The sequence below is a fragment of the Cetorhinus maximus genome, chromosome 18 (genome assembly GCF_964194155.1).
Source record: "Cetorhinus maximus chromosome 18, sCetMax3.hap1.1, whole genome shotgun sequence".
Classification (NCBI taxonomy): domain Eukaryota; kingdom Metazoa; phylum Chordata; class Chondrichthyes; order Lamniformes; family Cetorhinidae; genus Cetorhinus; species Cetorhinus maximus.
This window is the reverse complement of record NC_135896.1, coordinates 63525800-63548129: the sequence shown is the minus strand read 5'-3', so window position 1 is coordinate 63548129 and position 22330 is coordinate 63525800. Positions and strand designations below refer to the sequence as shown.

The following is a 22330-nucleotide window of genomic DNA, read 5'->3' as shown; positions in this document are numbered from 1 at the left end:
ATTATTTTCTGACCATTTAAATTACTGGTCACCAAATCATATGTAGCATATTCTCAAATTTCCAATGGTCTTGCAATAATGCTTTTTGTTGGAATAGCAATGTTGAAAAATTATCCTCATTACATACTGTCCAATTTTCTTTCAGATTGTGTTTTATACTCTTCCGCAGAATTTTGACTTAGACATGTATAAACATGAGTAAAGCACAAGCTGAGAAATTAGAAATAATTTTAACAAATAATAAACATTTATACATCAGACATTTTCATCAGTAAATGATTTACTACCAAATTTATAAATTTCCTCCAATTAATTTTTCGGAAGACTTAAGCCAATGTCTTTGGTTCCCACCAAAACTTCATTGTCCAGCCACCAGCTCCATCCCTCTCGCTGGCAATGGTCTGAGACTGAACAAGACTATTTGCAAATTTGCTAACCATTTTGACCCCAAGATGAGCTTCTGACCACATGCCTACATCATCATTATGACCCTCATTTCCACATCCATAACATGCCAGTTTTTGTCTCTGCTTTAGGTCATCCTGCTGAAACCCTCATCCAAGCCTTTTTGTTATCCTTAGATCTGACTAGTCTAATGCAATCCTTGCTGGCCTCCCACATTCTTCTCTCCTCCAAAACTCTGATGCCTGTGTCTTTGGTCACACCAAGTCCCATTCACCCATCAACCCTGTGCTCGCTGACCTACACTGTCTCCTGATTTTAAAATTCTCATTCTTGCTTTCAAATTATTCCATGGCCTTGGCCTCCCTATCTTTGTAATCTCCTCAGCCCTAAAAACCTCCAAGTTACCTGTGCTCAGCTAATGCTGGCCTCTTAACAATCCCCGACTTTAATTGCTCCACCATTAGTGGACGTGTCTGTAGCTGCCATGGTCTTAAGCTCTGGAATACCCCACTAAACCTCTCCTCCTGTTTACCTCATTGCCTTTTTAAAGATACACCTTAAAACTTACTTCTTTGAACAAGCTTTTTGGCCATCTTTCCTAATATTATCTTATGTGACTTGGTGTCAAATTATGTCTATATTGTTCCCGAGAAGCACCTTAGGACATTTTATTGTGTTAAAGGTGCTATTAAAAACATAACTTGTTGTCATTGAAGAGGGCAACTCTGAAGGAGCAGCAGAAAATATATGGGGCAAAATTTTTAGCTCGGCGGGCAGGTGCGCAGCTCAAGCGTAAAATGGCGTGCGTTGATGTCGGGCGAACATCCTGACGTCAATGCACAATCGCGCGATATTTTGTTCAGCGCGCGCACACCGGAGTCGGCAGCATGTCCGCCGACAATTAAAAGGCCTGTTAAGGCAATTAAAGGAGCAATTAAATAGAATTTTTTGCTGCCCGTCCAACCTTACAGTTGGCAGATAGGCAAAAAGACCAAGCGACCTTTGCACTTTTTAGGAAACCTCATCCACGGGTGGGATGAGGTTTCCTAAAGCAAATAAAAATAAAATAAAAAATTTAAAATTTAATTATTAACATGTCCCTGCTCATGGGACAGGGATGAGGGGACATGTTTTACAAAATTTTTAAGTCCTTTTTTTTTAAATTCTTCATCTCCCTGAGGCAGCTCTGTGCCTCAGGGAGATTTTAAAGCGCTCACTCGCACGCATGCGCGAAGTTCGCACTTGCTCTGCTCGCATTACCCACCTCCCCCGCTCATACAGGCAGCGATTAGCGCTGCCGCTCGCGTTTCATGCTGGGCGGGCCTTAATTGGCCCTCCAACGTGAAATTGCCTTCTGGCCTCGATCGCGGGCGGCAGTCAGCTTCCCAACTGCCCCCGCCCACCCCCGCCAAGCCTGCCCGACAAGGCTGAAATTCTACCCAAGAAGTCCTGTCGGCCTTTCCAATCGCATGACTGGTGAGAGATTGGAGGAGTCCATCTTTAATGTGAATGCTATGATGTTTCAGGCCTTTTGCACTCTCCACGTCCATAGAAAGAGTGCCAACCTGCACTGAAACATGTTACGAGGCAGTTGACTGAATGCATGCTGGTTCTCATCAATGGCTTGCACGCTCAGAATGTGGCAAGAATATTGAGAACTTAGCTTTGACCCTTCAGTGCCTTATTGAAGTGCAGAATAGTGCTCCACAGCTCACTTCTAGTAGGAAATATGCCATGAGAACGAAAACAGAGAAATAGGACATTGAGTGAGGGCGCTCAGAGTGCTCTCACCTCTGGCCCCATGTCCCATACGTTTCATTCTTCCCTGATGGCTGAGTCTCTCCCTGCTCAGGTATGAGGACGTCAGTCAGAGCATCAAAAAGAAATCAGAGCAGGGATATGAAAAGGCTGCCTCTACCTCTGCTGAAGTTACAGAGGTTGCATCATAAAGAGTAGTCGAGAAAGGAAGAGTAATGAATTGAAGGGCTCGGACATAGGTGTTCAGCACAATGTTAACTAGTGTACTTTTTGTTTAATTTTTCTATATAATAAAATTTAAATATTAAATATTTAAATATTGCTCCATTTTCCCACATTGCCTATTTTTGCCATCTGGCAACTGACCTTCTGTTTTGTGAAGAATGGTAAGACATGAGTTAAAGAAAAACAATAGGTATCAATGAACTGCTTTGTGCTGACGGTTGTGGGAGCCAAATGAGTTCACATTTGCCTGCCTGATTGGTGCACCAGCTCAGTCTGAGTGAATCATGCCTGAATCAGGCCATCCTGATCACTCCTGCAGCAATATGTATGATTGTTGGTGCCCTCACCACATTGCACTCCTCCTCCTCCCGCTCCTCATGTTCCTTCTTCTCTTCCTCTAAGGAGGCAGAGCACTTAGCAACTTCCTCCTTTTGGAGCTCCAGTGCTCATTGCTAAATTATGTTTGCAAGCCACAGCAAATCACTATGGGTGAAGTTTTACGGCAGCAGGTTTTTACATTCCTGCCAAAGTCAATGGAGTTTCGAATGGCTTGCTGCATTTTACAGCCCCATCTCTGCCTTGACGGGGCCGTAAAATTCTGGCCAATCATTCTGGATACCTGTGCTGACTGAAGGGTGCCCCCAGAACTGTCAAGGCACCTAATACCCATCTTCTGCATTCTGATTGCTTGCTCTTTCATAGTTCTTGTAGACAGTTGGTTTTTATTATACCCCTCGCGGCCATCATTGTTTGGGCTCTTCACCAGTGATATCAGCCACTTCTTCAGTGGGTAACCTTTGTTTCCAAAGAGCTATCCACTAACTTTGCTTCAAGGTATGAAGATTTAGAGAGGCTTGACTGGCATAGGATATAAGTTTCAGGGGAGCTCTTGAGAATCCTGCACAAACATGCATGGTGATCTTTTTATGGCAGCAGATGAATTGAACGTTGATGGACTGGAAGCCCTTTCAACTGACAAAGTCTCCAGGCTAAACTGGGACACCTTCATCACAAACATATGCAGTTGATGACTCCATGGACCTGTGTGAAGCAGCCAGAGCAGCAAAGCCAAGCACCCGTTCATTCGGACTGGCCTCATCAGTTGAAAAGTGCACATAAGCCCTGTTCCTGGAAAACATGGCATCAGTCACAGTTGTGGTGCACTTGAGGGCACCTTACTTAAGCAAGGCAGCAAAATTTTGCCTTCAAATCCTCTACAATCCTCTCAATGACCAGTCTGCAGGATCCATGGTGTCATTGTGGAGATATTCTGTTGGAGTATTTGGGCATCAATGTGGAGTTTTGAGCCACAGAGACAAGGGGTTTCTTATGAGCCACTTTGGCAATTTTCACTCTTCTTTAAATAGAGTTAGGAGGTTAGAGTTCTTAATGCCTTATGAATCCTGCCAATTCCTTGCAAATGTGGTGCCTACAAATAGGATTCATTACAAATGATCATATACAATTTCAACAGTAAGTGGAATCCCTCTCTATTGAAGAAATTCAGTGATTCCACAGTAGGAGCTCACAATTTAAGGCAGGAGCCATGAACTAAGGAGAATCAAGCATTATGATTGAACTGGAAATAACTTTCCTATTTTGTCTCAGTGTTTTTACAAAATGGATGAATTCCTCAGTTCTCCCATTGATAACATTGCACATTTAGGTTCAAATGACTTCCTGACTGATAGCCCACAAAAATGTATTATTATTCTTTCATGGGATATGACATCACTTGTGAGCCACCTTCTCAAACTGCTGCAGTCCATCTGATGTTTGTACACCTACAGAACTGGTGGAAAGGGAGCTCTAGCATTTTTACCTAGCGACAGCGAAGGAATGGCGATATGGTTCTAAGTCAGGATGCTGTGTGGCTTGGAGGGGCCTGCTGCCCTTGTCCTTCTCGGTAATAAAGGTTGCTGGTTTGGAAGGTGCTGTTGAAGAAGCCTTGGTGGGTTGCAGCAGTGCATCTTGTAGATGGTGCACACTGCTGCCACTGTGCATTGGTGGTAGAGGGAGTGAATGTTGAAGATGGTGGATGGGGTGCCGATCGTATGGGCTACTTTGTCCTGGCCTGTGTTGAGCTTCTTCAGCATTGTTAGAGCTGCATTCGTCCAGGCGAGTGGAGAGTATTCCATCACACTCCTGGCTTGTGCCTTGGAGAAGGTGGAGAGGCCATGGGGGGTCAGGAGGTGAATTACTCACCACAGAATTTCCAGTCTCTGATCTGCTTTTGTAGCCACAGTATTTCTATGGCTAGTCCAGTTAAGTTTATGGTCAATGGTAACCCTCTAGGATGTTGATGGCGGGGATTTAATAATGGTAATGCCATTTAATGTCAAGGAAAGATGGTTATATTCTTTCTTGTTGGAATGGTCATTGTCTGGCACTTGTTTGCACAAATGTTACTTGTCACTTATTAGCCCAAGCCTGAATCTTGTCCAGCAAGGTGGGACCAGGAGAAAACTTGTAGTTTGGGAGGTCGGGTTGGCAGGCCATGCGTTCCCACCTTCAAGGGGTCTTGCCGGTGCAGGGAAACAACAGCAGCAGCTCCCGTCCAACAATGGTGGTTAGCCAATAATAATCAATTAAGAACGTAATGAGGTGGATAACTCAAACTTGCTGCATGCAGGCACAAACTGCTTCAGTATCTGAGGAGTCGTGAATGGTAATGAGCAATCATCAGCCAATAAACCCACTTCTAGCCTTATAATATAGGGAAGGTCATTGATAAAGCAGCTGAAAATGGTCAGGCATAGGACACTATCATGAGGGACTCCTGCAGAGATAGTTCTGGGCTTAGATGATTGGCCTCCAACAACCACAGCCATTTTCCTTTGTGCTTGATATGACTCAAAGCAGTTGATTGCTCTGGCACTACACTCTTAGAATAGTCACAGGTACAGAGTTGTAGGGTGCAGACTAATGATGTGAGTGAAAAATTAGGTCAAATTCAAATTTAAAGGATGAAGGAAATTAATAGAGAGTGTCATCATAGGATGATAAAGATACTAAAAGACTTTGGAGAGCGGACAGGCGGAGGCCCCCCGAAACCTCCAAATCCTATTCAGATTCGAGCAGGATGCCTTGGAACTGGAGAGGCGCCATGCGCCTTGGTCAACTGGCCGCAGGGAGGCTGAGGTGTCAGACGAAGGTAAAAGTGGAGTGCACAGAGGTGAGAGTTTCGGATGGTGCAAAGATTCTTGTGAAGTTTCATCATTGATGGAAGACACAAAACTGGCGTCCCCATTGATCACTGAAAGATGATGGCACCATGGTGCAGATCTCTATTGTCTCACCAGGCACTGGCATGCACAGTGACAGTGTGATGACTTAAATTAATGACATGTTGTTTTTCTCCCTTAGACTCACCAGCACATACTTAATCACAGGACCCCGAAGAGCCACCCCTAATGCCAGAGGACCACCAGACTTCATATGCACCTGTGTCACACCTGCCCTTTGAACCAGGCACCAGCGCAGATACCAATACCTCGGTGGGTGTTAGGTCCTCGGCTAGAATGTCGGAGCACAGCAGTGAGGGCACTTCACACACACTTGAAGAGCAGGCGGAGGCAGAGAGTGTCCAGGGGTCCGGCAGTCAGAGGGCTGTTGGAGACCAGGACAAAGCTGAGTCAAAAGCTAATGATGAGCCTCTGGAGTCATCCATTAGGCGGCAGATACTGGATGTCCAGCGGGATGTGCGGGAGCATCTGGCAGAGATCCATGAGGGTATGCATGCCATGGTCTCTGTTGCGGAGCATTAGCACTGCGTTGACCCTCATGTCCCAGTGCACTGCCTCCTCCACTGAGATAGCGGTGACTCTCATGGAGAGGCTGCTTCATGGGCAGAATCAGGGGTCCTGGGATTGCGCTCAGACCTGCAAGCCCTCATGCAGGCAATGACCTCAGGTGGTCAGTGGATGGATGAGGCACCCAGTATCCCAGCTAGGTGCCTATCCATCAATGGCAAGCAGCAAGGTCCACAGCGACCTCACATTAGCGCACGAGCTGCTTGTCTCTGCAAGCTCCTCTCAGGGCGCTCTGGATGACGGCAGCAGCTCCTCCGGCCCTCTGCCAGTGATCATTGCATCTGATGGGACTGCAATGACTGGGGAGATGCCAGCTGTGGCACTGGCCGCTCCCTCCCAGACGGGGCCAGCACAGGCTCCACTGGCCAGAGGATGACCTCCAAGGTCATCAAGGCCAACAAGACAGCAGGGTCAGCAGCTGTCTCCAATGCTGCTACCAGGAAGGTGGGGGCACCAAGGCGTAGCACTCGCAAACATAAGTTTAAGGCGCCATGAACACAAGAAGGACTGATCACGGGTGATCTTCTGTTGTGTAATGTTTTGTTTATGTTTAGTGGCCTGGGAATGAAAACCAGAGAGGGTTCAAAATTATTTTGGATTGTCAAAATGAGATAAATTTTGTTTTTGTTGTAATGATCTGAGTATGCTTCACCTTTTTAATTTTTTGGTGCAGGGATCACCAGTACGTAATGCTGGACGTGAGTGGCTCGATACTTTATTGCACAGGCATTGGGTGGACTTTGAGTGCAAATGAAAGGGTCATTTCAGACATCCGGGATGGAGGCGACAGCCCTGGCATGAGGTGGAAGCAGATCTTTGGCAACCTAGCTGAAGGAGCGTTGGATCAAGGCATCCCTGGTGTCCTTGCTTCCCTGAACGATACAGAGATCTGCCTCCATGCCCTCAGCATTCTCCTCACCGTGCTCTTCTTTTCACTCACTACTGGATTCATCCTCTGTGGCCTGTGCAGCTATGTCAAGATCCCTTTCCTCCAAAGGGTTCCCCTGGGCCTGAGATCAGCTCCAATCATGTGGGTGGACACCCCATGCCAGTGGCTCTGAAGGTCACAGTGGCCCTCAACTTCTATGCCTTCAGCTCTTTACAGGGGTCAGTGGGGGATCTGTGTGGGGTGTCCCAGTCAGCTGTCCACAGCTGCATCAAGCTGGTGAAAGAAACTCTGTTCAGGTGGGTAATCACATTTATTCATTTCCATACAGATGAGGCCAGCCAGGTTGAGCGAGTCAGTACCAGATTGTGGAGGGCGCAGCATGCAACCACGATGAGTGACACCCGCTCTGGGGGGTAACGTGGTGCTCCCCCTGAACAGTCCAGGCATTGGAAGCGCATCTTCAGAAGACTTATGGTCCTCTCTATCACCGCCCTTATGGAGGCATGATTCCTATTATAACGCTGCTCTGCCTCTGTTCTTGGGTGGCAGAGAGGTGTCATAAGCCACCTTTTCAACGGATAGCCCTTGTCACCCAGCAGCCATCCATCCAGTCGGGCTAGAGCACTGAATAGCCTCGGCACCTGGGAGTGTATGAGGATATAAGAATCATAGGAGCTGCCAGGGTACCTTGCACAGACTTGCAGAATCTGCGTTCTGTGGTCACACATTATCTGGACGTTCATGGAGTGGAATCCCTTCTTGTTGACACCCGACTGACCCACTGGCACCTTGACGGTCACATGTATGCATTCAAATGCACCCTGGGGAACCCAGCAATCGCTGCAAATCCTCTGGCTCGCTCAGCCTAGCTGGCCTCGTCCGTATGGAAATGAATAGATGTGATTACCCGCCTGAACAGAGCTTCTGTCACCAGCTTGACGCAACTGTGGACAGCTGACTGGGACACTCCACAAAGATCCCCCACTGACCCCTGTAAAGAGCCGGAGGCATAGAAGTTGAGGGCCACTGTGACCTTCAGAGCCACTGGCTTGGGGTTTCCACCCACTTGGTTGGAGCTGATCTCAGGCCCAATCATCTGACAAATGGAGATCATAGTCTCCCTTGAGAGGGGGAACCTCCTTCAGCATTGCACCTCAGACATATTGAGGTAGCTGCATTGCCATCTGTAAACACTGGCAGCAGGATAGTGGCGTCCTCTACGGCCCCTTCCGCCTTGGACTACCTGCTGGCCCTGCGCCCCTTGTGCCTGCACCTCTCCTCCCACAGGTCACTCCCCTGGAAGCTGCATTGGGACACCTGGCCTCCTCTCCCTTCTGCCCCTCTCTTCCTCTTCAGTGGAAGTGCCACCAGCGGAGACCACAATCCCCATTACCAGGGTTACAGAAGGCTGTCTGATGTCTGGAAGGGTGCAGACGATCCAAATAGTCCGGGGACCTTGGAGACACCAATGAGTCCTGAAATGAAGCCTGGAAATGCTAAGAATGAAGCTCAGAACAGAGATGAAGCTGTCAATTTCAAATAAGCAACCAGCAGAAAACCATCTCCTAAACTCTTCACTACTCACACTGGCAATGCTGCAGACCCTTTTTATCCTACCCTTGGATGAGCTTTTGCAAAATGTGGGCTGCCCGTCTGCCCGTTTTGCTCGTGCAACGAGCGCGAAATTGCATGGGCTACGTAAAATCGGGTTAATTGGGTTTTTAATGGCCTTAAGTAACCTCTTAACTGATGTTTGACGCAGCTCCGACACCCGCATGCGCCCGCCGACCTGAAGATTGCACGTGCGGGATGACGTCAGGACGCTCGCCTGACGTCTTCTCGCGCAATTTTATGCCCGATCGGGTCAGGCAGGCGCCTGCCTGCAAGGCGTAAAATTCTACCAGAGATCTAAAATAGCCTGTTTTCTAGTCGGTTCCTCAACATACTGCTCAAAAAAACTATCCCCTAACACATTCCAGAAACTCGTCCTCCACAGCATTATTGCTCATTAGGTTTACCCAGTCTATATGCAGATTCAAGTCACCCATAATTACTGTATTACCCTTGCATGTCCCATGAGCTGGGACATATTTATGAATTGAGCAAAATTTATTTATTTATTTAATAAAACCTTCAGGAAACCACATCCACAGGCAAATGCAAAGGCTGCTTGCACTCTTCGCCTGCCCGCCAACCTTAAGGTTGGACGGATAATGCCTTCAATTGGTTTTTAAATGGGCTTAATAGGCGGCTGCGTGCCCGCCGAATGAAAGATCTGAATGATGTGCGGTGACGTCGGGATGCACGTCCTATGTCACCGCGCGTTAATTTACGCTGGGCCCACCCCCGCATGCCGACCTGAAAATTCTGGCCTCAGAGTTGGAGACGTTTTTGAAGGTTCCATGCAATTCCCATAGAGGCATTGCATTGGGACTTCTGAGGGGTCCCATAGCACATCTTGGGAGGCACGTACAGTCTTCGAAAATCCAGAGACCGGAAGATCTGGGCCGAAACCTTTTTACTCAGAAGTTTGTGAATCTTTGGAAATCTCTATCCCAGAGGGCTGTGGATGCTCAGTTGTTGAGTGTAACCAAGGCTGAGGTAAACTAATTTTTGCACTCTAAGAGATATAGGGTTCAGGTGGGAAAGTGGAAATGAGATGGAAGAACTGCCATGATCTTAGTGAATAAAACAAATTGCAAGAGAGACCATATGATCTACTTCTGCTCTTGTTTCTTATGTACCTAAGTTCAGTTCTGGCATCATCCTAGAATTTTTTTTCCATATTCCCCAGTGCCTTTATATCCTTTTTATAATCTAGGGAACAGAACTGTTCAGAGTACTCCAAGTGTGGTCTAATCAAGGTTCTATACAAGTTTAACATAACTTTGCTGCTTTTTAATTCTATCCCACTGAAAATGAACCCCAGCACTTTGTTTGCTTATTTTATGGCCTTGCTAACCTGCATTGCTACCTTTAGTGAATGATGCATCAATAATCCCAGGTCACTCTGCTCCTCTACCCAATTTAGACTCTTATTTTCCAAGGAGTATGTAGCCTCTGTATTCTTGCCACCATTCTGCAAGTTTATTAATGGAGAGAACCATTGGGGGCATTGTGCGGAGGCGGGTGCGGACCCAATCGGCGCCCCTGATTGCATCCACGCCACCATTTTATGTGGGCAGGCCTTCACCCGGAAGCGCTGTGCGCTCCCTGTGCGGGCAGGGGAGGGCATTCCCTGAGTCGGCGTGCCCGAAAGAGTGCAGAAATCTCCCTGAGGCACAGAAGTGCCTCAGGGAGATAAGTTTTAAGTGTCCCAACGTCACCGCGCATCATTCAGATCTTTCATTCGGTGGGCATGCAGCCGCCTATTAAGCCCATTTTAGTTTTAGTTTTAAAAATTTTAATAAAGAAGAAAAAGATTTAAGACATGTCCCTTCATGTGACAGTGTCACATGAGCTGGGACATGTCAATGAACTTTAATGAAAAAATGTATTTAATTTATAAACCCTTCATGAAACCTCATCCCGCCCGTGGATGAGGTCCCATGAAAAATGCAAAGGCCACCTGGGCTCTTCATCTGCCTGCCAACCTCAAGATTGGACGGGCAGCTTTCTCAATAGCCTTAATTAGTTAATTAATGGCCTTAACAGGCCTTTGGCAGTTCATCGGGCGCGCAGATAAGTCAGCTGCGCGCCCACTGAACTGAAAGTCTAAACGATGCGCAGTGATGTCGGGATGCATGTCCTACGTCACCCCGCGTCATTTTACGTCTCGGCGAGCAGGCCCCGCCTCCACTCGCTGAGCCAAAAATTCTCCCCAATATCTTCCTGTATGATGTTACAGTCCTCCTCTATATTAACTATACTCCCCAACAAACTTTGAAATTGTACTTTTGATTCCCTAGTCCAAATCATTTATATAAATGGTGAACAACATTGGTCCTTGTGGAACACCCACTTCCCACCTTTTGCCAGTCTGAGTAACTATCTTTAACCCCTACTCTCTGCTTTCTATTTTGCAACCAGTTTCCTATCCATCCTGCTACTTTCACCTTATCTCCATATGTTCTGACGATCAAAAAGTGAAAGCATTTTGAAACTGCTTGTCATTAAACTCTGTTGTTTTTATGGCAGTGTTTAAAAATAACAGGAAAAACCCAGAGAAAAGTTAGATCTAAATTAAAATGAACAAATTTATGTGATCTCACCCACTTGTAATAATACAAAATTTTATCTATAAAATGCCATCAAAATTAAGTAAACTTACCATGAAATAATCTTCCATAGCCATAAGTAGATCATTTTTTTTCTCAAACATCTCCGCTCTCTTAAAATGGACATCAGAATCAGGTCTGCACTTGAGTCCCTGAGAATAATTGATGATCGCCATTGTAATGTCCCCTTTGTTTCTATAAATGTCTCCCTTTGAAGTGTAAGCATCTAACCAGTGAAAAAAGTATTGCATAGTAAATAACTTTATGTAAACTAGATACATTTTTGTAGAAGATGTTTCCAAACTTGCCGTACATGGAAACAAAGGCTCATTTTAACCGTAGGAAATGCAAAATGAAAATCGAGAATTCTAATGAAAAACTACAATTTTATGAAACTATATCCATGCTTAACATGATTTATTTCATATTATTAATATGTTAATGGATAATATTTAATTAACTAACTATTATGTTAGAGGAATTATGTATATTTATCTATAATGATAAATCCTGCACAATTAAATATCTAAATGTGTATTTTCCAGTTGGACACATGATTGAATGGAACAATTCTAGTTAACTCTGAAAAATAGGAAATGAATAATTACTATACCTGCATGATTTTTATTGTTTTTGAGCACAAAATTTAGGTCATCTAGTGCATCAGATATTTTCAATTGAAGAAGGTAAAGGAAATGTCTCTGCCAATATGCATCAAGCAACATTGGTTCTAATTTAATAGCCTAAATCAAAAGCAATTAAGTTATTATTCAAATGGAACTATTGTTAATTAAATTTTGATCAATGAAATGCACAGGCATTATAAACAAATCATTGAAGCAATTGAATTTAATAAGTAATTCAACCAAAAGTAACAAATTTATAAATGTCAAAAAGGTCCACACGTTACTATAAATATAACACATCCAATCTTTCAATACACATACACACAAGTGGATTTCCCATTATTTTGCTCATGGTAAATCTAATATTGCACTTTTTATAATAACGGGAATGTTATACTGTGTATAGCATTTTGTATTAATCTGCTACTGAGTTGAAATTCTGTTGAGGAAAGAAAGAAGGAGGGTTGGCGGTAATGAGTCAAGAAAATATCACAGTGCTGGAGAGGATGCCTTGTAGGAGGCAAGGACAGAATATATTTGCTTTGAGTTAAGGAAAGATACAGATACCTTTACACTACTGGGTCTAATCTAGGCCAGCAATTACTGGAAAAGATATAGAGGAGCAAATTTGCAGGGATATTACAGAGAAGTGCAAAAATTACAGAGTAATGATACTAGGGGACTTCAGTTATCCCAATACAGACTGAAACAGTTATAGTGTAAAGGGAAAAGAGGAGGAAGAGTTCTGAAGTACATTCAGCAGAATTTTCCTTATCATTTTGGCTCCGAACCAACAAGGAAGGAGGCATTGCTGGGTGTGGTCCTAAGGAATGAGGTGGGTCAAATGGATTAAGTGTCAGTAAAGGAACTTTAAGGAAACAATGATCATAGTAATATAGGGGCCCAAATCTTCTGATATGGGGAGAGGCCTCTGGCTCAACTTAAGTTGTTGATACTCGCCGGGACTCTGAGGAAGTCCCAGTAGTACACATCCACACTAACACCATAATTTTTCAAGGTCCAATCGCCAGTTTTACCCTGCCTGGATCACTCATTGATTCCAACGACCTTCGGATCAGGTGGCCAGGACCACAGAGACTTGGGCTGTTTGCGTTATACTTAAGATTTTACACGGATTTACTTAGCAATTTCCATAGCAGGTATAAAACTGGTGTAACTCTAAGTGAATCAGCTCGAGTATCAAAGCACTCCAGCAACCCCAGAAACGTTCGCCCCGTCCCAGCAATGTTCACCATCACCATCCTGACAATGTTTACCCCCCCTCCCAACAATGTTGAGTCTTCCTTGCAATGTTCATGCCCTATCACAGCAATGTTCACCCCACATCCCCCAACAATGTTCACCCCACTCTCGAAAATGTTCAGCCCCTGTCCTGGCAATGCTTCAATGCTTCTCACCCCACCCCCCCCTCTCCCATCCTGGCAATGTTCACTTCCCTCCTGACAATGTTCACCACACCCCATCCCACCATAGTAATGCTCACCACCCCACTCCCAGCAATGTTCACTCCCTCCCCAACAATGTTCAAACCTCCCTCCCACCCCGGGACAGTGTTCACATCCATCACCCACTCCAGACAGTGCTCACCCCCTCCCGCCACCACTCCCCCCCAACAGAAGAGTGCTCACCCTTTCCTGCAAACCCTCTCCTGACTCACCTGGAACCTCTAGCTCCTGTCTAGCCAATGTCGGAAGAGTCACCAATAGCGGGGAGTAGTATTTTTGTGGGGTAGGTGAGGGGGACTGAATATTGTCGGGGTTGAGGGCAGGGGGTAAACACTGTCGAGGGGTGAGGAAAGAGTTGAGGGAGGGATTTGAGCATTGTTGGGAGATGAGGGGGGTCTGAGCACTGTCAGTGAGGAGAGGTTATTCAGTGTTGGGTTGACAGCTCCATTTAAAACATTGTAAGTCAATGAAATGAAGACAGACCTTAAAGGGTGTGTCTTCAATTCATGACAAGGGGCGCCGCTGCACTAGAATTACACTCCACCATTGGCTGCCCGATTGTGTTTGTCCCTGCATCCCAGCAGTAGCCGGCATCAGAAGAAGTAAAGACTCCAGTGTAAAATGGTAAGTGGGTGAATTAAATTACAGCCAGCGTCGGACACACCCTCTCCGACACTAACCAGAAGATCTGGGCCAGGATTTAGTTTAACCATGGGAAAAGGCAAGAAGCAATCTAAAATAAAAAATACTAAATTTGAAGAGGGACAATTTCAGTGGGTTGAGAATGTCCCAGGTAAATTTGCAGGCAAAAACTGAAATCAAGACAGAATAATGGGCTGCCTTTGTTTTGGTACAGTCGAGGTACGTTCCCATGAAAGGGATTTGTAGGCCAAGCAAAGCCAGAGTCCCTGGATGACATACAAATATACAAAATAAGAGTAAAAATAGGCCATTCGGCCCCTCAGGCCTGCCCAGCCATTCAATAAGATCATGGCTGAAATGTTTGTGTTTCGAGTTCTACATTCCCATCTACCTCCAATAACCTTTGATTCCCTTGCCTCACAAAACAAAAGAGAGATAGAGGGCAGAATCATCCCAGAATTGCACTATGTGCCCTAGCAGGCATAAAAATTGACGTTTTAGCTGTTGGCTGCAATGGCAGGTTTTTGCGCTGTATTGTGCGCTTCCTGCCTCATTAATTATGCAGCCACAGAAAACACGCCGTCGCGCTGGCGGTTGGCCTCTGAATCATCTGCCACACCATGACTTCACCATGTCCTCACTCCGTGCACCTTATCTAAACTGCAGATGTGCACACAATTCACAGTGCTTGCAGCCCAGGACTACTCCAGTGAAGACATAACCCTGAAAGCCAAGAAGAGTTCAGTGACCCATCACTGGAATGTCTTTTGAACACCCGCCGTGATGTCCTCCACCCCCACTCTGGCTGCAGGAGGTCCAGCAATCTCTCCACTCCGGCTTGAGAGGCAGTGGCAGTGGTGATCAGTGCGAATACTGCACAGAAGAGGTTGGCCAACGAGTGCAGAAAGTGGATGAATGATCTCATCTGTCCCGCCAGGGAAGGCAACCATCTCATCACTCTAAACTCACACGCTTACAAGGCCATCACACATTCACTGACATCTCACTCATTGCCATCTCAAGGGACATCACTACTCACTCTCTCACACATACCCTCGCATCTCCATCTGGCCTCATCTCCTCTGGCAAGTGAGAACTAGGCTGAACTTGGACACTTCAGAAGAGAAGTGGAAAAGAAAATCAGAGAAGGCAAGAGAGTGTCTAGATGAGACAGGCACCTAACATAAAAGGGAATTCGAAAGTGTTCTATAATTACATAAATCGTAAAATGGTCATAAGAGGATGAGTGCAACCAATTAATGACCAAAAGAGGATCTACACATGGAGACAGAGAGGAGCACGGCTAAGGTAGTAAACGAGCATTTTATATCTGCCTTTACCACAGAAGAAGATGTTTCCAAGTTAGAATGAAATAGGAGGTGGTTGACATACCAGATGGGCTAAAAACTGGTGAAGAGAAGATATTAGAAAACAAAAACAAAAATACCTGGAAAAACTCAAAAACTCAGCAGGTCTGGCAGCATCTGTGGAAGGGAGCACAGTTAATGTTTCGAGTCCACATGACTCTTCAACAGAACTAAGGAAAAATAGAAAAGGGGTGAAATATAAGCTGGTTTAAGGGGGGTGGGGTTGGGACAAGAGAGCTGGATAGACGGCCAGTGATAGGTGGAGATAGCCAAAAGATATCACAGACAAAAGGACAAAGGTGTTGAAGGTGGTGATATTATCTAAAGGAATGTGCTAATTAAGGGTAGAAAGCAGGACAAGCAAGGTACAGATAGCCCTAGTGGGGGTGGGGTGGGGTGAAGGAATTGAAAAAGGCTAAAAGGTAGAGATAAAACAATGGATGGAAATACATTTAAAAATAATGGAGATAGGTGGGAAAAGAAAAATCTATATAAATTATTGGAAAAAAATAAAAAGGAGAGGGAAAAATCAGTAAGGGGGTGGGGATGGAGGAGAGATTTCATGATCTAAAATTGTTGAACTCAATATTCAGTCCAGAAGGCTGTAAAGTGTCGAGTCGGAAGATGAGGTGCTGTTCCTCCAGTTTGCGTTGAGCTTCACTGGAACATTGCAGCAAGCCAAGGATGGATGGAGGGGTGGAAATTGGAAGCAATTGGAAGCAAAATTAATAAAATTTTCCAAATCCATCATTTTCACATGGTCTATCTCTGACATTTCCCTTCCCTTCCTTGACCTCTCTGTCTCAATTTCTGGTGATAGACTGTCCACGAATACCCATTACAAGCCTACCGACTCCCACAGCTACCTCAACTACAACTCCTCACACCCCGCTTCCTGTAAGGACTCAATCCCATTCTCTCAGTTCCTTCGCCTCCGTCACATCTGTTCTGATGATGCCACTTTCAAAAACAATTCCTCTGACATGTCTTCCTTCTTCCTTAACCGAGGTTTTCCACCCACGGTGGTTGACAGGGCCCTCAACCGTGTCCGGCCCATCTCCCGCGCATCCGCCCTCACACCTTCTTCTCCCTCCCAGAAACATGATAGGGTCCCCCTTGTCCTCACTTATCACCCCACCAGCCTCCGCATTCAAAGCATCATCCTCCGCCATTTCCGCCAACTCCAGCATGATGACACCACCAAACACATCTTCCCTTCACCCCACCGGCGGCATTCCGTAGGGATCGTTCCCTCCGTGACACCCTGGTCCACTCCTCCATCACCCCCTGCACCTCAACCCCCTCCCACGGCACCTTCCCATGCAACCGCAGAAGATGCAACACCTGCCCCTTTACTTCCCCTCTCCTCACCGTCCAAGGGCCCAAACACTCATTTCAAGTGAAGTAGCATTTCACCTGTACTTCCCTCAACTTAGTCTACTGCATTCGTTGCTCCCAATGCGTTTTCCTCTACATTGGAGAGACCAAACGCAGACTGGGTGACCGCTTTGCAGAACACCTTCGTTCTGTCCGCAAGCATTACCCAGACCTCCCTGTCGCTTGCCATTTCAACATTCCACCCTGCTCTCATGCCCACATGTCCGTCCTTGGCTTGCTGCATTGTTCCAGTGAAGCTCAACGCAAACTGGAGGAACAGCACCTCATCTTCCGACTAGGCACTTTACAGCCTTTCGGACTGAATATTGAGTTCAACAACTTCAGATCATGAACTCTCTCCTCCATCCCCACCCCCTTACTGACTTTTCCCTCTCCTTTTTGTTTTTTCCAATAATTTATATAGATTTTTCTTTTCCCACCTATCTCCATTATTTTTAAATGTATTTCCATCCATTGTTTTATCTCTACCTTTTAGCCTTTTTCGATCCCTTCACCCCACCCCACCCCCACTAGGGCTATCTGTACCTTGCTTGTCCTGCTTTCTACCCTTAATTAGCACATTCCCTAGATAATATCACCACCTTCAACACCTCTTTGTCCTTTTGTCTGTGACATCTTTTGGTTATCTCCACCTATCACTGGCCCTCTATCCAGCTCTCTTGTCCCAACCACCCCCCCACTTAAACCAGCTTATATTTCACCCCTTTTCTATTTTTCCTTAGTTCTGTTGAAGAGTCATGCGGACTCGAAACGTTAACTGTGCTCCCTTCCACAGATGCTGCCAGACCTGCTGAGTTTTTCCAGGTATTTTTGTTTTTGTTTTCGATTTCCAGCATCCGCAGTTTTTTGCTTTTATCTTTGAAGACATTAGAGAGGTTGGCTGTACTTTGATAAGTCACCAGGACTAGATTATTTCCATCCAATGATGTTAAAGGAAGTAAAGGTGAAAAGTGCAAAGATACTGGCCACAATCTTCCAATACAGGGGGTAGTGCTAGAAGACTGGAGAATTGCATGTATTACACCATGTTCAAACCAAGCAACTACAGACCTCAGTGGTGGGAAAACTTTTAGAGATGATAATCTGGGACAAAATTAATTTGGATAAGCATTGACTAATTCAAAAAAGTTTGCATAGATTTATTAATTGGGGAGACGTTAGCGTAATGGTAATATCATTGGACTAGTAATCCAGAGACTCAGGCTAATGCTCTGGGTATATGGGTTCAAATCCCACCATGGTACACCATAGAAAGTATGTACAGTTAACACAGAACAGCTTCCAAGAATATTATTACAAATCTAGTATCTTTAATTCTGTGTGCACCTACTTTATTTAAATCTGCCATGGCTGACTTTAGCTGTCCTAATCTTCTGTTTACAGCTCCTCGGCGGCAGTAATTAAATCCAGTAGATTCACCCTTTACATCTATGTGGTATGTTAGTTCACTAAGTGCAGACTGCAAGGCAGCTGGAGTGACTTCAGATTCTGAAACTGTTGGATACACTTCTGTTTTTTCTTGTTCCGTTGATGGCTGTAAATTCTGCAGTTCTATCTCCTTCAGGCTGGTATGCAGGTGAGAAGATTTTTTTTCTTTAAGAGCCAGTGGGCTATCTTTTTTATCAACAGCTGTTTCACTGGATGGTTCTGATGGCGGGAAGACTTCATCAAACCACGCGTTCCAGACATCTCTGACCCACTCTCTGGTAAGAACATCTTCGGGAATTCCTCCTCGCTTTTTTGCATAGGTTTCAAAGTTAAATAAGGATGGAAGGCTAGAATTTCGCTGCAAAATTTTAGGTCGTGATACTTTTACAGCAGGCACAGCCAGGCGAACTAATGCAGGCAAAGATTCAGATCTGTTTAAGAGAGTGTAAAACATTAAATTATAAGTTAAATAATAATGAAAGTTGAGTTTTTGCTACAATGTTATTATTTATTAAATTGATAAGTGAACCTTCTGAGAATTTTTGGAGGCATCGCCAGTTTTCTGTAAACAAAAGCTAACTTTCGTGGTAATAATGGTTTTCTCATATAAGCTTTAACTTTTTTTCGGTATTTCACTTTTTTTGTTTTTTTGACAACTGCTTCCGTTACCGAAGCCACGGTTGTAGGCTCTGTGCTTTCATCAAATGTTTTGTTTGGTGACACTGATTCCAGTGACTGAGGAACTTCTGTAGTCAGGTTGTCATCTGATATTTTTTTTGGATGTCCATTTTCTACAGTTGACTGTAATGATGCCTGAATTAACTGTTGCCTCTGGAGTTCAATCTCCTTCACCATAGTTTGAAAAGGAGCAGTTATTGTCAGACTGGACTCATCATCATAGAAACGGAGATTTGGTAAAGATTTATGCTTGACAATCAAAGGCTTGTCAATGGTGTCATTTAAATTTATATATATGACTATTCTCCGCTTTTCTTCAGATTGGTGAGCTGTAGGTTCTGAGGTCTTCATCTAAATTTCAAGCAGAGTAAAATATTACATTTATTTTAGTGCCCTCTACTGTCTAAATCAAATATAAAACCAGGTTGTTAATATAAAGATTTTGTTAAATTATGTACTGAAAATATTCTAATTCTAGAAGCATCATTCACGTTCAAACAATGAATATGTCCTGGTATGTTTGCTGCCAAAATAAATACATTTTAAAAAGATAAAAGGGCACATAATGTAAGAAGCACATACACTGTTTATAATTAACTTTAATATTTATAACATATGTTGCGATTCTGTTAGGCACCATTAACATTTAAAGAGAAATCCGAACACCTTGTTTTAACCAACAGAACTATGCCACAAGATTTCACCTCCTTAAACAAAAAACAAACTTATTCTATATAAAAGACAAAGCAAGCACTATTAACTTAACAATATTTTTATAACTACATAGGTTATGCACACAGTTTTATTTCTTACTTCCTTCAAGAATTCTCTTATACTTTATGATATCTTAGAGATAATTACGTGCATTGGGACCACCCAGAAGTATGCCAGAGTCTTTACTTTACTTCTCTTTAGTTACAGCCTTACAGCCATTCTCCAAGGTAGGACTCTTTGTTTAATACCTTTTGAGTGTGGATGTCTCACACCTTGCTCTGGTTGCCTTGTCAATGCTTCCCAGCTAATTCTGCTGATTGCTTTCTTTGCCACAAGGCTCTGTGAAGACCACTGTAGAATCCTTCCATTGGTTGCGATCTCGAGTAAGCCTTCTAACTGCTTTCCCTCACAAAATCCAAACTGAGATTAAGCCCCTAGCCATATTCCTCACATAACGATGAAGTTAGTATTTCCTTGACTTCACTGCTGGCCTCACTACACCCATCAGCTTTGGCTATCTTCTCTCAGTGAGCTGCAACTGCCTCAATTTTCAGTACGCAGGTTCTTTATTATTCATTTATGGGATGTGGGTGTTGCTGGCTAAGCCAGCATTTATTACCGATCCCTAACTGGGAAACCACATGAAATACTTATCACTTTTACAGGAATAACTACAGACATCATGTCTCCAGTTCTTTAGCTAATTAAGGCCACCTGCCATTTTATGGCTCTCATCCTTTTAAACTGGATTTATCCAGTAAACACAAATTACCTTTTGAATTGTAATTATCTTAAGTCTGTGTGGATTTCCAGCCTCTAGTTGTTTACAAGGGTTTTGTGTCGCTGCACTTATAACTAAAATTCAATTTCTAAAGCTAAAACACAATACTTTAAAATATATGAACTATGGCATTAGGCATGCATAACACATGCATACAAAAATGACTTTTTGAATGTTGAACGATTCAAAATAGCCCATTACTTAGAAGGAAATTATCTTGGGTTTTCTATTCTATATTTATAAATTTAGACAATTATGTAGTCAAATGTAAAAGGTACCTGAAAGTTATTGTTTCTGATTGACTCATTGGAAGAATAAAAGGGAAATGCTCGTAGATCTGGTAATGATTTGTGCTTTTTGAAAAGTGTCCTTAGCTGAAATAAAACAGATATTATTTACGACAACAACAGCTTGCATTTATGTAGCACCATTCACAAACATCCCAAGGATCTTAAGACTGTTAGCAATAAAAAAAAAATTGTCACTGAACCACAGAAGAAGGTATCAGGAAAGAGGGCCAAAGATTTGGTCAAAGAGGTAGATTTTTAGAAGCATCTTAAAGGAGGACAAAGAGTTGGAAAAACTGAGAAGTTTCATTCCAGAGCTTAAGGGCTAGGGAGGTGAAAGCATAGTCACCATTGGAGGGTGATTAAAATTGTAGATGTGCAGAGAGCAGAATTGGGGGAAAGCAGATATCACAGAGGGTTGTAGGACTGGAGGAGATTATCGAGATGGGAAGGAGCAAGGCTATGGATAGGTTTGAAGGCAAGGAAAAGGATTGTAAAATTGAGGCTGACTGGGAGCCAGTGTAGGTCAGCCAGTAATTGAGTGATGCAAATTAAGATTTGGGCAGCAGACTTTGAGGTGAGGTGAGAATACAGCCTTGACATTAAGTAGGCATTTGTGGTAGCAAGGAGCCCCAGTAAAATTGAAGTCAATAAGAACTAGGAGAAAAATACCTCATTAGTTGGAGTCATATCTTGCACAAAGGAAGATGGTTGCGGTTGCTGAAAGCCAATCATTGCAGCCCAAGACAGCACTACAGGAGTTCCTCAGGGCTGGCCTAACCATCTTCAGCTGCTTCATCAATGACCTTCTTCCCCATCATAAAGTCAAAAGTGTAGGTGTTTGCTGATGATGGCAGAGTGTTCTGTCCAATTACTAACTCCTCTAATGATTAAGAAGTTGGTGGCCTCATGCAAATAACCTGGATAATATTCAGATTTGCATTGATAAGTGACATGTAACGTTCATGACACACTGTTATGTGCCAAGTAACTACCATCTCGAACAACAGAGAATCTAACTACTTCCCCTGGATATTCAATGACATTACCATCGTTGACTCACTCGCCATCAACATCCTGGGGGTTTCCACTGACCAGAACCTTAATTGGATCAGCTATGTAATATTGTGGCTATAAGAGTAGGTCAGAGGCTGGAGATTTCGCAGTACGCAAAACACCTCCTGAGTCCCCAAAGCCTGTTCACCATCTACAGGGCACAACTCAAGAATGTGAAGGAATACTCTCCCCTTGCCTGGATGAATGCATCTTCAACAACACTCAAGAGGCTCAATGCCATTCAGAACAAAGCTGTCCACTTGATTGGCATCCCATATACAACCTTAAACATTCAGCTGTGGCTCAGTTCATAGTACCCTCGCCTTTGAATCAGAAGGTTGTGGGTTCATGTCCCACTCCCGGAAACCAAGAACTGTGATTGCACTCGAAAGAGTTGCAATCTGTGACTGTTGGTAACTCGAAAGAGTTTCCTGGGATCCCCACAAGCACAGATGGCAGTCTTTAGCCAATTTGGCTCACTCCATGCGATATCAAGAAACAGCTGAAAGCACTGGATACTGCAAAGGCTATGGGCCCTGACAACATCCCAGTTATAGTACTGAAAACTCATGCTCCAGAAC

At 44.2% G+C, this 22330-nt stretch overlaps 1 protein-coding gene across 1 annotated transcript in view; it reads right to left on the bottom strand.

Moving 5' to 3' along the window:
* The window catches only part of ttc6 (tetratricopeptide repeat domain 6), a 295077-nt gene that overhangs the window by 214311 nt on the left and 58436 nt on the right, over positions 1-22330 (bottom strand). Inside the window, exons 5-9 of the mRNA XM_078563283.1 lie at positions 20685-20780; positions 18763-19262; positions 18136-18664; positions 11920-12049; positions 11360-11532 (exon numbers count right to left, since the gene is read on the bottom strand). Coding sequence (XP_078419409.1) covers positions 11360-11532; positions 11920-12049; positions 18136-18664; positions 18763-19262; positions 20685-20780 — 1428 coding nt within the window. The remainder of the gene's footprint in view (positions 1-11359; positions 11533-11919; positions 12050-18135; positions 18665-18762; positions 19263-20684; positions 20781-22330) is intronic.